Source organism: Pteropus alecto, unplaced genomic scaffold, assembly GCF_000325575.1.
Source record: "Pteropus alecto unplaced genomic scaffold, ASM32557v1 scaffold24, whole genome shotgun sequence".
Taxonomy (NCBI): Eukaryota; Metazoa; Chordata; class Mammalia; order Chiroptera; family Pteropodidae; genus Pteropus; species Pteropus alecto.
This window is the reverse complement of record NW_006439192.1, coordinates 3324464-3338649: the sequence shown is the minus strand read 5'-3', so window position 1 is coordinate 3338649 and position 14186 is coordinate 3324464. Positions and strand designations below refer to the sequence as shown.

General features: G+C 31.8%; 1 protein-coding gene and 1 pseudogene across 1 annotated transcript in view; both read right to left on the bottom strand.

Moving 5' to 3' along the window:
- ADAM2 (ADAM metallopeptidase domain 2) overlaps positions 1-14186 on the bottom strand; it is a 93840-nt gene that overhangs the window by 31777 nt on the left and 47877 nt on the right. Inside the window, exons 12-15 of the mRNA XM_006916283.1 lie at positions 12217-12397; positions 10407-10505; positions 10099-10294; positions 951-1056 (exon numbers count right to left, since the gene is read on the bottom strand). Of these exons, the coding sequence (XP_006916345.1) occupies positions 951-1056; positions 10099-10294; positions 10407-10505; positions 12217-12397 (582 nt within the window). The remainder of the gene's footprint in view (positions 1-950; positions 1057-10098; positions 10295-10406; positions 10506-12216; positions 12398-14186) is intronic.
- Positions 2318-2436, bottom strand: LOC112483391 (annotated as a pseudogene).

Sequence of the window (14186 nt, the reverse complement as noted above, 5' to 3'; positions counted from 1 at the left end):
CTTCTGGTATAACTCAATGGTAGGAAGACTAAACCATTCTAAATATAATGAAAGAAATCGAACAGATTCATCAGATAAGAAGATATACACCTTGACAAGAAAACATAAAAAAATACTAAAAATAATTATTAATTAGATAAATTAAAATTAAAGCAAAAATAATTTACAACTAGAATGGCTAAAATAAAATAAAATAAAATAAAATAAAATAAAATAAAATAAAATAAAATAAAACAGACTAACAATACCAGGTAGTAACACATTGTGGAGAAACAAGTACTCTTGGATTCTGCTAGTGTGAGTGTAAAATTACACAGCTGCTTTGGAAAACAATTTGTCAGTTTCTTAGAATTTATATGACTCATCTACTATACTCTTTTGTATCTACCCAACATAATGAAACTATATCTCACTATAAAGACCCGATCTTGAAAGTTTATATAGCAGGTTTATTCATAAAAGCCAAAAAAAATGCACCACATTATTGACCATTGATAACTAAATGGATAAACTAATTGCATTGTGTTGTATAATTTTCAGTGATATTTAGAATTATTTAGCAATAAAAAACTAATATAAGAACAATCTATTTGAATCTCAAAAATTATCTTTGGTATATTAAGTGTGATACAAAAAATGCATACTGTAGGAGTTCATTTATAGGACGTTTTGGACAGACTACACTCATCTATCATCATTGAGATAAGAACACAGGTTGTATGGGGTAGCGATTGGAAAAAATATTCTTGCATAATGGAAATATTATTCAAGTTGTATACTTAAAGTACATTCAATTATTAGTTTATGTACATTAAAAAAATAAATCCAAGAAAAGAGATTCAAAAGAGTTTTTATGTACTCTATCTTTAGTATGCTACATATAAACTTATCTGGTGGTATTCTAAAATTTAAGGCAATAAATATAATTTCTCGGATTTTATTAAGCATACTTAGCGTTACACATTTTGTATCCTGAAGGACTTGAACCACAGTTTCCAGATCGATCAGTTATAGAATTAAGGTATTCAAAACACTCTTGAGAACCCACGGTTGTACCTAAAAGAAAAGTGTCGTTAGTCGTATTAAACTTATATTAATTTAAAATAATTAATAAATACATTTAAAATTCTAAAATGGCTTAAAATATACTGCACAAAATAAGATTATAATATAGAATTGAAAATAAAAAATAGGTTAAGATCACACAAAACCAATTCAATGAAATATTTAGAAATTGAAAGAACTCTTGTTTACTATCCAGATATCTTAGATTTAAACATGTTATGCAGTTTGTCTTCTAATTTTTAATAAATCTAGAAATATATATCTATAAATATGTAAGAAACTTTTTTTTAAATTGAATTCTTGGTCACTAATCTGTGTTTGCATAAATGTCTTTTCAAGTCAAACTACTCAACTAATACCTTGCTTTTTCATCATAATTTTCTCAGAAAAAAAAAAATCTTGGAGCCACAATTGATATATTTTCACAATCGCTAGCCAGTTCATACACATAATACGTTTAATTCTCATACAAGTCAACCTACTTAACTAGTAGTTTACTTATCATAACCTTCCATCAGTTCTACTCTAGTTGAAGAATGAAGCCAAAACACTCGATAAGAAGATTTAACCACTGCATTGTGATGCTGAAAACAAAAAGTGACGCACTATAAGAGGATTCCCAGTGGACACATCAAGATTTCAGTAGAAACTCCTAGAGGCAGTAGTGAATGAAAAACAAGAGGTTGATTTTTGTCTCAGAAGTTGTTTGCAAGCCTAGTATGGGTGAGAAGTCAAAATCATTTGCTTAGCTAGGGAAGCAGGCGATTGCTGATGGAGATAAAAATAAGCCAAAGTCAGAAGATCTTTCATAGCTATAGTGACAAATTTAGGTACTCAAGGGGCCTCGACATATAGTTTATTTTCTCCTCAAGGCTTGTTCCTGCTTCTAAACACGTGAAAAGCAGGAGATTAAAATGTAAAGAGACACTTCTATAAAGCAGTGCAGATTTTTCTGCAGTTTCTGTGCTCTGGTTACGTATCTGCCAGGGAAAGGGGTCTCAGTATATATACCAATTTTCAGTTAAAAACCTTGGAGAGTTATGCCCTGAAAACAAGAGTAACTACACATAGACTGAACATTATCTAAACTCTGCCCAAATCTTAACAAATATCAGCTTCTGATTTCATTAAAGTGATTAGTCTCTTATTTCACATACCTAACCGAAGACAAAGACACTTTATAGTAATATCTATACAAAAGAAGCATTTAGACTGAAAACGGGGGTGGTTTTTCTTTTGCCTTTTTTTTTTATGCCTACAGCATCTGGTATTCTTAGGTGGTCTCCTATCCAAATATTAACTAGGCCCAACCCTGCTTAGCTTCCGAGATCAGATGAGATTGGGCACGTTCAGGGTGGCATGGCTGTAGGAAAATAGGGTTTTTCAAAGGCAAAAATTGAAGATGGAGAAAAATGTTTAACTGGAAATATGTCTATCTAAAATGCCATTCAATAAAGAATACAAAATTTAAAACAATCTATCTTTTTTAAATAATTAAGAGAACTATGGTACATATATATTAAAACATACATCTAAAGCTTACAGTAATCCTTTCCAGAGACCTCACAGCATGGGTTCTGTCTTCATGCTCTCACTCTGCCAAGCTCCAGAATATCAGTATCTTCCAGTGGGGTGCTTTTATACATATCTGGTGCCCTGGTTTTTAGGTCAGGTTCTCCATTTTTTGTGGCTGCTACCCAAGAGATGCCTGTAGATCAATCACCTGACTCTGGTGGACAGGGGGTGTTGCATTCTTGAGTTCCATAGGATGGTAACAATCAGAGAGATAGTTCTTGACTGGCTACCACCCTCAAGGCACTGCATAGACATGCTGAGTCTCTCTGTGAATGAGACCTCTATGCTTGTCCTGGAGCTTTGGCCTGAGGGGAAGGCATCTGGTTTGGTATACATCTAGAGCCATATTGATGTTCTCTTAGGGGATGAAGGACACGTAGACATCATCTTTGAGCTCTCCTCCCTTTGTCTCACTTCAGCTCTCCAGTATGTCCCAGAAAAGAGATTTTACCCTCAGAATCACATAAGCCAATTCCTTGTAATAAATCTTGATAGGTAAATAGATGATAGGTAGTTACATGCTAGATGGTAGATGATAGATGATAGGTGATAGATAGATAGATAGATAGATAGATAGATAGATAGATAGATAGATTTACATACATTCACATACAAAGAGAGAGAGAAAGAAGAATTATATGTCCTACAGATTTTGTTTCTCTGGTGGAATTCTGACTCAAACAATTGTTAAGACAAAGGGATCTGTGATGTTTTAATTTGAGAATATTTTTATCTCTTCTCAGTGGCATGAGAGCAAAAAGCCAGCAGCCTTACAGCTAATGACCTATTTTGAGCTATGCTAAAAGAACTATATTCAGAGCACATAGTTGACTTTTGTCAACTTTTCAATAATGAATAAAACAAATAGAAGACCAACAAGGAAGTACAAAATTAGAACACTACAAACAAACTAGACATAACATGTATATATAAAACACTATCCAACAATAGCAGAATATCTGGTCTTCTCCATGCATTTGAAAATTCTTTAAGAGAGACCAAGAAAATTTAAATAAACCGAGAGATTAAGATCATACAAATCACGTTCTCTGAATATAATGGAATTGAATTAAAACTCAATAATACAAGTACATAAGGAAAATGCAAAAATGTGGAAATTAAAGAACACATTCCTAAATAACCAAAGCATCAAAGAAAAATATTTCATAGGAAATTAGTAAATACTTTGAGATAAATAGAAATAAAAATATGACATGCAAAAATTTATACGAAACTGAAAATTGTTCTTAGAAATGTTTAACTATAAATGCTTAAATTAGGAAAGAAGAAAGATTTAAAATCAACAACCTAGAATTCCATCTTAAGATACTGAAAAGAGGAGTATTCTAAACATAAAGCAAACAGAAGGAAAGAAATAATAGGGGTTATAGCAGAAAACAGTAAAACAGACAATAAACAGATGATAGAGAAAATTAATAAAAACAAAATTTATTTTTTTGAAAAGATCAACAAAATGATAAACTTAAATTATTAATCAGAAAGTTTCCCGCAATAAAAATCCTTAGTACAATGGCTTCACTGGTGAATTCCACAAAAATTTCAAACAATTAATACAATGCATCACAAATTCTTTCAAAAAATATATCTAGGAAGTACTTTCTGATTCATTCAATGAGACTTGATACTTAAACAACTCAAAGACATTTCAAGAAAGAAAATTTGAGAATATCCCTCATAAATGTAGACCTAACGCTCAAAAAATCTATAAATACTCTATCAATACTAATTTTTAAAAAACCAACAAAATACTAATAAACTGAATTCTAGATCATATTAAGAGCATTGTACAGCATTATCAAGTGAGATTTATTCCTGAAATGCAAGGATGGTTCAAAGTACAAAAATAAATCAATGTCATACACCAAAATAGAATAAAAGGGGGAAAAAACACCACGTTTCATGTCGATTGACACAGAAAAAGCATTTGACAAAATTTAATACCTTTTTAATGATAAAAACACTCAACTAATGAGTAGAAGAAAAATAACTAAATATGATAAAGACCATTTATAAAAAAACACAATTAAAATAATAGTGGTGAATGACCGAAAGCTTTTACTTTGTGATAAAGAACATGTCAAGGATGCCAGCTTTTGTCCTTTCTATTTAACGCAGTATGGAAGTCCTAATTAGAGCAACTGGAAAATAAAAAGAAATAATAAGCATGCATATTGGAATGAAAAAAGTAAAATTATCTCTGTTCACAGTATCTATGATCTTATATATATAGAAACACTAAAGATTTTACACACACACACACACAGAAACACACACACACTCACACACACAAACTAGTTAGAACTAATAAATTCAGTTAAGTTTCAGGAAACAAAATTAACACATGAAAATCAGTTGTATCTATATATTAGCAGTGAAGAATTATAAAAGGAAATTAAATAAACAATTTCATTTACATATCAAAAAGAAAAAAATATGTAAGGAGTAAAACTGATTAAGGAAGTGAAAAACTTATACAACAAAACCCACAACATGTGACTGAAAGAAATTAAAGAAATTAAATGGAAAGACATCCCATGATTACAGGTTGGAAGACTAAATATTATGATAACAATTATTACCCAAAGTAATCTACAGCTTCAATGAAAACCTTATCAATATACCAACAATGTGTTTTTGCAGAAATAGAAAAACCCATTCTAAAATTCATATGGAATCTCAAGGGACCTCAAATAGCCCAAACCATCCTGAAAATGGAGCTCAAAGTTGGTGGTCTCAAATTTTCTAATTTCATTTTTAAATTAAATTTATTGGGGTAACCTTGGTTAATAAAATTATATAGGTTTCAAGTGTACAATTCAACAGATCATATATGTATTGCTTTATGTGTTCACCACCCAAATATAAACTTCCTTCTGTCACCATATATTTGACCCCCTGTACCTTTATCTACTTCCCCCTGATTTCAAACTTACCACAAAAGCTACAATATTCAAAACAATGCAGTACTGGCATAAAGACAGATACACACACACACACACACACACACACACACACACACACACACACACCAATGGAATAAAATAGAGATCCCAGAACTAAATTATTGCATATATGGCCTAATAATTTTTGAGAAGGGTTGCAAAACCATTCAATGGTAAAGGACAGTCTTTTAACTACTGGTGTTGAGAAAACTGGATATCCATATGCAAAAGAATAAAGTTGAACCTTTATTTTATACAAAAATCAACTTGAAATTGATCGAATACCTAAACGTAAGAGCTGAAACTATAAAACTGTTAGAATAAAATACAGAGGAACGCTTGCTTGTGCATGGCTGGTGGGGATGTAAAATGGTGCAGCTGCTATGGAAAACAATGTCAGTTCCTCAAAAAAAGATTTTTGGCATTGGATTTGGTAATCACTTCTTGGATATGATACCAAAAGCACAGGCAAGAAAAGAAAGAGATCAAAATTAAAAAACAAACAAACAAACAAACTTTTGTTTATGAAAATCAGTAGAGTAAAGTTAATACATAGAACAGGAGAAAACATTTTAAAATCATATATGTGAAAGGGGTTAATATCTGGAATATACAAAGAACTTGTACAACTCAGCAACAAAATACAACCCAATTAAAAATGGGCAAAACACCTGAACAGACATTTCTCCAAAGAAGATGTACAAAATAGCCAATAAGCACATTGAGAGATGCTCAGCATTATTAATCAGTAGGGACATGCAAATCAAAACCACAATGAGATACGCTCTCACACCCACTGAGATATTTATGATCACAAAAACAGAATATAATTAGTGTTGGCAAAGATGTACAGAAATTAAAACTCTTGAATATGGCTGGTGGGGATGTAAAATGGTGCAGCTGCTATGGGAAACAGTAAGGCAGTTCCTCAAAAAATTAAAAATTGAGTTAGCATATGATCCAGCAATTCCACTTCTGGTATATACACAAAAGAATTAAAGGTAGAGACTTGAATCATATCTCTACACCCATGTTCAAAGCAGCATTATTCACAATATCCAAAAGGTGGAAGTAACCAAAGTGTTCATCAACAGATAAGTGGATAAGCAAAATATGGTATATACATACAGTAAAATATTATCCAATTCTAAAAGGAAGGAAATTTTGACTTATGCATGTAATTAAATTATGCTAAATGAAATAGGCAATCACAAAAGGACAGATACTGTATGCTTCCATTTATGTGAGATAACTAGAATAAACATTTTCACAGAGACAGAAAGATTGGTGTTTACCAGGGGATGGGGAGGGGTGAGTTATTATCTAATGGGGCAGGGTTTCAGTTTGGGAAATTGAAAATTGTTTTGGAGATGGATGATGGTGATGTTTGCAAAATAATATGAATGCATTTAATGAATTTAAGAAAAATACTTTTTGTAATAGCATCAAAAAATAAATTTAACATAACTGTAAAGCTTGTACACTGATAATTAAAAAGCTATAAAATATTTAATTAAAATAAATTAAGTAAGATCCAAATAATTGGAAATACATCTCATGCTCAAGTGTTAGAAGCCTTAATGTAGTTGATATAACATTACACCTCAAATAGATATGCTGATTCGACACAATTGCTATAAAAATTCCAGCTGCCTTTTTTGACGACATTAACAAGTTGATTCTAAAATTCAAGAATTTCAAGAGACCCATGATACCCAAAATAATTTTTGAAAGAAGAAAAAAGTTGGATTACGCACATTTCCTGTTTTCAAAACAAAATGATTTCAAAACAAACTACAAAGCTACAGTAATCAAGACAGTGCGCTACTGTCAGAACATACAGACATGTAGATCAAAGGAATAGAAGTGAGAGTCCAAAAATAAACCCTTACTTTTACCGTCAAATGAGTTTTCATCAGAGGTGCCAAGTCATATGGGGGGATAATCATCTTTTCAATAGTGATGCTGAAACAGCTGTATATCCATATGCTAAAGATTTAAGTTGGTAGCATTTCTCACACCATAAACAAAAATTAACTCAAAATAGATTACAGACTCACATTTAAGAGAGAGAGCTATAAAATTCCTAGGGGAAAGAAAAGGAAAAGAAAACAGAGAGCCTTTCAAGTATTTATCATCTCTTCAATGAAATTTGGCCAGGGATAAATATATCCTTTTTAGAGAATCTCAAAACAGGCTCCTAGCCTACTAATACAGGCACTTCAAAATACAGCAAAAGCTTTTAGAAGGTTAAGATTTTCTTGGCAAATTCTTCCACCATTTGGTCTTTGATCATCTTGTGATTTCAAGGAAATTTATAAGGCCTTTTTAATAATTGTGACCTAATCGACCAAGTTCCTGAGCAGTTTCAGAGCTCTGAAATGCCTCGTGATAAAAAATAGTTTATGGTTTTGATAGTCCGTCTTTAATTCCAACTGCTAAAACTTTTCTATTTTATCTTGGTTTTCTGGTAGATTCTCTGCCCACGGCAAGCCTGAACTTCAACTTTTGGAATCTGAAAATGTTCCTAGGAACATAATTGACTGACAGTTGTCCTGAGGTATGCAAAGTTTCTCTCCTGTGGAATTTAAATCATTACTCTGTCTTTGGTTTCACCATACTCTAAAGCCTTTAAAAATATCATTAATGAAATGTATCTTGATTTTTATAGTAATTTTCTAATAGTTGCATCTGTCACTAGTTGTTACATCTTTTCCTTAAATTTAATATTTAATACAGGTCTTATATTTGATGTGATTGCTAAATATTTATATGTAAATAAACTATCATAATATTTGTTTTCCTATTCCATGTTCTTTTTTTTTTTTTTACTCATGCTTGAGGGTTAATCAATTATTTTTATTGCTTTTGCTTTTCCCCTTTATTAGCTTTTAGTTTCACATTATTTCATTATTCTTATGAATACTTGACTTATGCCAAATTTTAATTTCTCTCTGTGCTGCATTTTATTGGAATGATTGAGCTTTGTTTGTTTTTCTGGTAAAACTTTTTCTATTTTTGTTCTAGAGGTTAGCATTTTTAACATATTAATAGCTTCATTTCATATTATCCTTTATCTTTTAAAGTTATTTATTATATATCTTTATCTTTTATATTTTAAAAGGTATGTATATTAATCAGCAATGACTTTTACTAATTTCTATTATTATTTCTTCTTGCTTAATTCTTTTTCCTGGTTTAGTTTCCCTTATTTTGGACATCTTTCACAAACAATTCTACAGAGATGAATTTGGAAAGCAAATTATATGAGTTCAAATGCTTTGATATACTTTCCCCTTTTTTGTATCTATTATGTTTACACTGGAGTAAACATAATAGATACAAATTTTCTCAATTCTATCTGCCAGCTTAAACAGAAGTTCTGCCTTTTTAGTGATTTAACTATGTTAACTTATTTTTAAACTTTAATCAGTTTACCTTTCAATTCATGATCTTCTTCCCCTCTCTCGATAGATAGATAGATAGATAGATAGATAGATAGATAGATAGATAGATAGATAGATAGATAGATAGATAGATATAGATAACAGAAAAGACCCACCTACAGACCACAGACAGACAGACAGACAGACTGACCAACGGGCCGACCAACCAATCAACGGACAGATAGATATAGAAATAGCTGTCTTTCTTCAAAATTTCCTCACTATATTTCCAAATAACCCACTCTCGAGACAGAGCGCTTTTTCACTCCATAAGTTTCTTTCCTGTGTCTTTGTATTGCTTTTCTTCAAAGCAATAGTCATTATTATTGTATGTTCACTTTGGAAGTTGATAATCACTTTCCAACTTCTTTTTACACAGAAACTAGAGTAAGCATTGCTGTGTTCCAGTTGAGAGACAATTGACCCACCTGGCTATTTCTTCACATATTCTAAATATTTTCTCTATTAATTGCTTTTGATTCCTCTGATATAGACATGAAATACTATTGCCGTTGCTGCTGTTTCTATCTTCTTCAGCAAATGATTCCGTATATGTTTCATATTGTAGCTTTCCTTTTTGTTTTCAACATCAATGAACATCATATTTCAAAGATTTTATTGTTACTGGATTTTTCAGAGTCTTCTTTGAGATTTTCATGAGTCATCCTTGTAGCTTCCTGCTATAAATGTATGCATCTTTCTTTGTGTGTTTGCAGGTGTAGTTTAAATTGTATTCATATGCCAGCTTATATTTATGACCCTTTTAATGTCTATAGGCATATATATTTATTCTATATCGATTGAGAAAACTGTAGATCTCAGAGATTTTAAATCTTTCTCTTTATTATTTTGTAAAAATAATTCAGAATTTTAATCCCAAACAACTTGTATGGTTTTTCCTTACAGTATTCCTCTTCTCTTTCTGTAATTCTTTAAAATATTTATACTAAAATTACTTTATTTAAAAAAATCACAATTATATATTAATATCTATTTCTTTTCATTTTCTAAAACAGTGTATATATGGGAAATCAAATTAAAATAAATACCTTCACCAAATATCTCTACACATTGCTTTTTCCCACTCACACACGAACCATCCAGACAGAGCCATTGCTTTTCTCCACATGGATAACCATTATGAATAAAAACATTATCTTGACATGATGCAGATGATCCATTGCAAAATTCAGGGAGATCACATTCATCCAAGGAAGCTCTGCATGTGTCTCCTTTTGCTTTGAACTGATGGGATAAGGTAAATTAAATTGAATAAAGTAGACTGTGAATACATAAATATTATAAAGAATGATAACTTTACTGATGTAGGTAATAGAGAAATTGTAAGACAACTTACTTGACAATGTTCACAGCAGTCTCCACTATCACAAGTGTTACCTTGTTTTAGTACACATGCAGTACTACCACAGCATGTGTCTGGCAGAGCTTCACATTCCTTAAAGGAAAATCAAATGCTTTTAAGTATCTTCCAACTTTTATTTACATTGGGTAGATATTTTAATAATGACAACATATAATATGTTATATATATTATATATACTTTTGATAGATGCTTACTTTACATGTTGGCAAGTAGAAAAAAATAAACCAACAGAAATTTATTAGTTATCTACAATGTGATAGACCATGTTTTTTATATCCCTCGAGTAGGTTTGAATATATTGGTAGTGATATTTTCTGAAACAGTGGAGTCCACCAAAGCTGACATGAGGATCTCTGGCTCTTGTAGACAGAGATAATTAAGTATAAAACATGAAATAAAAATTATGACTTAACAATTTCATTATAGTTATTAGTTCTTGCTCATCCTTTATGAATCTACTACATAATAATTCTGTAACTTTTATGAGATTCAAAGTTTTCTTTTCATTTTCTAAAAATGAAGAGCTAAAAAATGATGTTTCTTAGCATGACAAATTATCACCTCAATATTACTTACTCATATTTTATGATGACCTGTTTTAAGTTATAATTTGTTTATACCAGTGATTCTGTTTTTTGTTTTTTGTTTCTAATTCTATTATTAGGCTTAATAAAAGCAACAGATAAGAAAGGAGAATGCTAGAGAGATGAAGACTCTCTCTCTCTCTCTCTCTCTCTCTCACACACACACACACACACACACACACACACACTTTAAAAATTTCCAGAGATTTGAAATAGAGTTAATTGGGCCAAAAATTTTAATAAGTTACACTAAAATAAATCATAGATTTCAGTAGTCTTACTATGAGTTATAACATGATACTTACTAGGGCACACTAAATTTGCAGTGTTTTCCAGAATTTTTTTGCCTAATCTATGTCATTGTTATTGCTATCCATATGGAATTCCAGAGGGTTGAGTTATATAACAGGAATTTAGGACTCAATTATATGACATTAAATAGAGCTGAGATGCACTACTGTCAATTTTTATTAGAAATTGTTAAGGTGTTTCCGTTTAGACCCAAACAAGCAAAAACAAGTGGGTGTTGGGGAATAATTCCTCATAATAAAAGCACATCACCAAACTAGGTATCTAAAAACATACTTTTCATGTCAGGGATGGTACACATGAATGACCTTAGCTAATACAGTGGGGAACTCTGAACTCCATTCATGTCTTCTTTATTCTCTCGGGTTCATACCACTCACTATGAGTCTCTCTCTCTCCCTCACTGCATTCCCTTTAATTCTACTCTTTCTACCTACCTCTGATCTAGCAGCTTTTTCTAAGATTTCTGTGGGTTCAGAAACTGACTTTTATATATTATGTATGGTACAAATCTTTTTGACTCAAATATCGACCTGGATTAAAATATTCAAAGCCAGAATGTGCCTATGTTTTCTTCCTTAGTTGTTAAAGTTTTATATCTATCTTTCTGAATGGCAGAGGATTTTAGGTTAAGAAGAAATACTAGGGAAAAATACACTCAAGAGGGGAAATTTAAACCTTGAAAATCACTGTACGGATAATCTACAAACCATCAAATCTGTATACCAATATATAAGTGCACTCAGTGGTTAATTATAATCCCTATATGTCTTCTGAAGGTTTTTGTTAAAAAATTAGATTGATAAATTATGAAAATTGGCAGAGTAGTACTATAAAAATTAATAATTTTTATGTAATTCTGGTATGTATTCTTTTAAATTAGTACCAACCTCCTGAGTCCCACAGTCACATTGTTCTCCTTCTTCCACTTGTTTATTACCACAAACCGCAGCTTTATATGATGGATCTAAACGTGGCTGATTTTGAAGACACTGGGATTTTGGCTTTGAAATAAAATGTGCAAAATCTTCCATGCTGCAGTTACTAAAAATCTTCACACCACTGGAATGACTAAAAATATGTCAAACATCAAATTTTATGTAGTGTTGCTTCCATAAACTGCCTAGTCTTGGAATAAAGCTATTTAATAGCATTCCACAACAGACAAAATGTTCAACTTTGTTAGGTTCAAACTTGCATATATTAGGTCAATTATATAAGAATGTATATTAAATATTTTTAGTAGAAATAAATACCTAATCAACAAAATTTTATTGGTTTTTATATTACACTTATCTGTAACACTGCTTTCTCTTGTAGCACCTACCTCACAGAGTGATTCATCTCTGTTTCACTTGTTGCTTCCTTTTCCTCTTAGGGTTTCTTTTTTAAAAAACTTAAGTTTATTGAGGTGACACTGGTAAATAAAATTACATAGTTTTCAAATGTACATTTCAATAATGATCTGTATATGCATTATGTGTCCATAACCCAAAGTCAAATCTCCTGTCATCATATATTTGACCCCCCTCCTTACTCTTTGGTAACCACTAAACTGTTGTCTATGTTTATAAGTTTTTGTTTGTCTTGTTTGTTGTTTCCAATTTTATAGACCACATATAAGTTTTGAAGTCATGTGCCTCTCAACTATTTGTCTGACTTATTTCTCTTAACATGATAATCTCAAGATTTTGAGATTATCAAATCTCAAAATCTAAATATTATAATACCTTTGTATTGACTAAAGATTTTGTTTTTTCCTTCTTTATATTTTTCCTAGGTGATCTTATCTATTATAGATTTTAAAATACACCAATACCTGACAACTCAACTATTTATTTTTCTAACTCAAACTTATCACTTAAACTCCAGAGTCCAAAATGCAATACTTTATTCACTGTTTACACAAAGATAATTTTCTAAGCACACATCTAACATACCACTCCCTTACTACTCTGTATTTCCTTAGCAACATTTTTGTTTCAAAATATTTATCAACAAGTTGAATATTATTGATTGACTGATTATCTTGTCCTACTAGTTTTTTAACTCTAGGAGAAAAGGCATTCTGATTGTTTTGTTCATTAGTACGGAGTTAAGAGCTAAACGATTATTTTTTAAAAATGAAAAGAGTGAAGGATTAAAGAAATACAAATTAGAGTGACATCAAAAACATGGCAGAGTGAAAGATGTCCCCAGATCTCTCCCCTTGAAACAACAATAAACTGAACATCTAAAACTCAACACATAAAAAGCACATAAACTGCACAACAGCACGTCTGAGTGTGGGATCTGTGCATAAGAGCTACCACAGGTCAGAATCTCTGGTGTTGGAGGGTGGACTGGGAGAAACAAAGCAGCTCCTCTCGCAGCCACTGGAGCTCCCTATAGGAGATGATGGAGGGAAGAAGGTGCGGTGAGGTCCCTGAACAGCCCTGCCTGGGAGTGCCGAGAACTCTATGCAGCCAGAGGCAGTGTCCAGTCATTAGGGCAGAAGGCAGAGAAACGGGGATGGCAGAAAAGTGGGGATGGCAAAGAAACAACAGTAGATTTTTACCAGCGTGGTTGAAAAAATGAGGCTAAGCCACAGCCCCCATCCCCCAACCCAGAGGGCCACTCCCCCCATACTCTCCACAGAGTCCCAGGGGAATCTGAGCAAATGTTACCGAAACTGTCACTAATACTGACAGGAACTGAGACTGAGGGTAGCAAGCATGATTAAACATCTATAAAGACTTTATATAAAGCAGAGATCCAGGAGGCTTAGACACCACCTACTGGAAACCAATAGAAAAACAACTTTGCAACAGACTAAAGACTATTATATAATAAAGCTCCTTTCTGGAAAAAAAAAAATTAA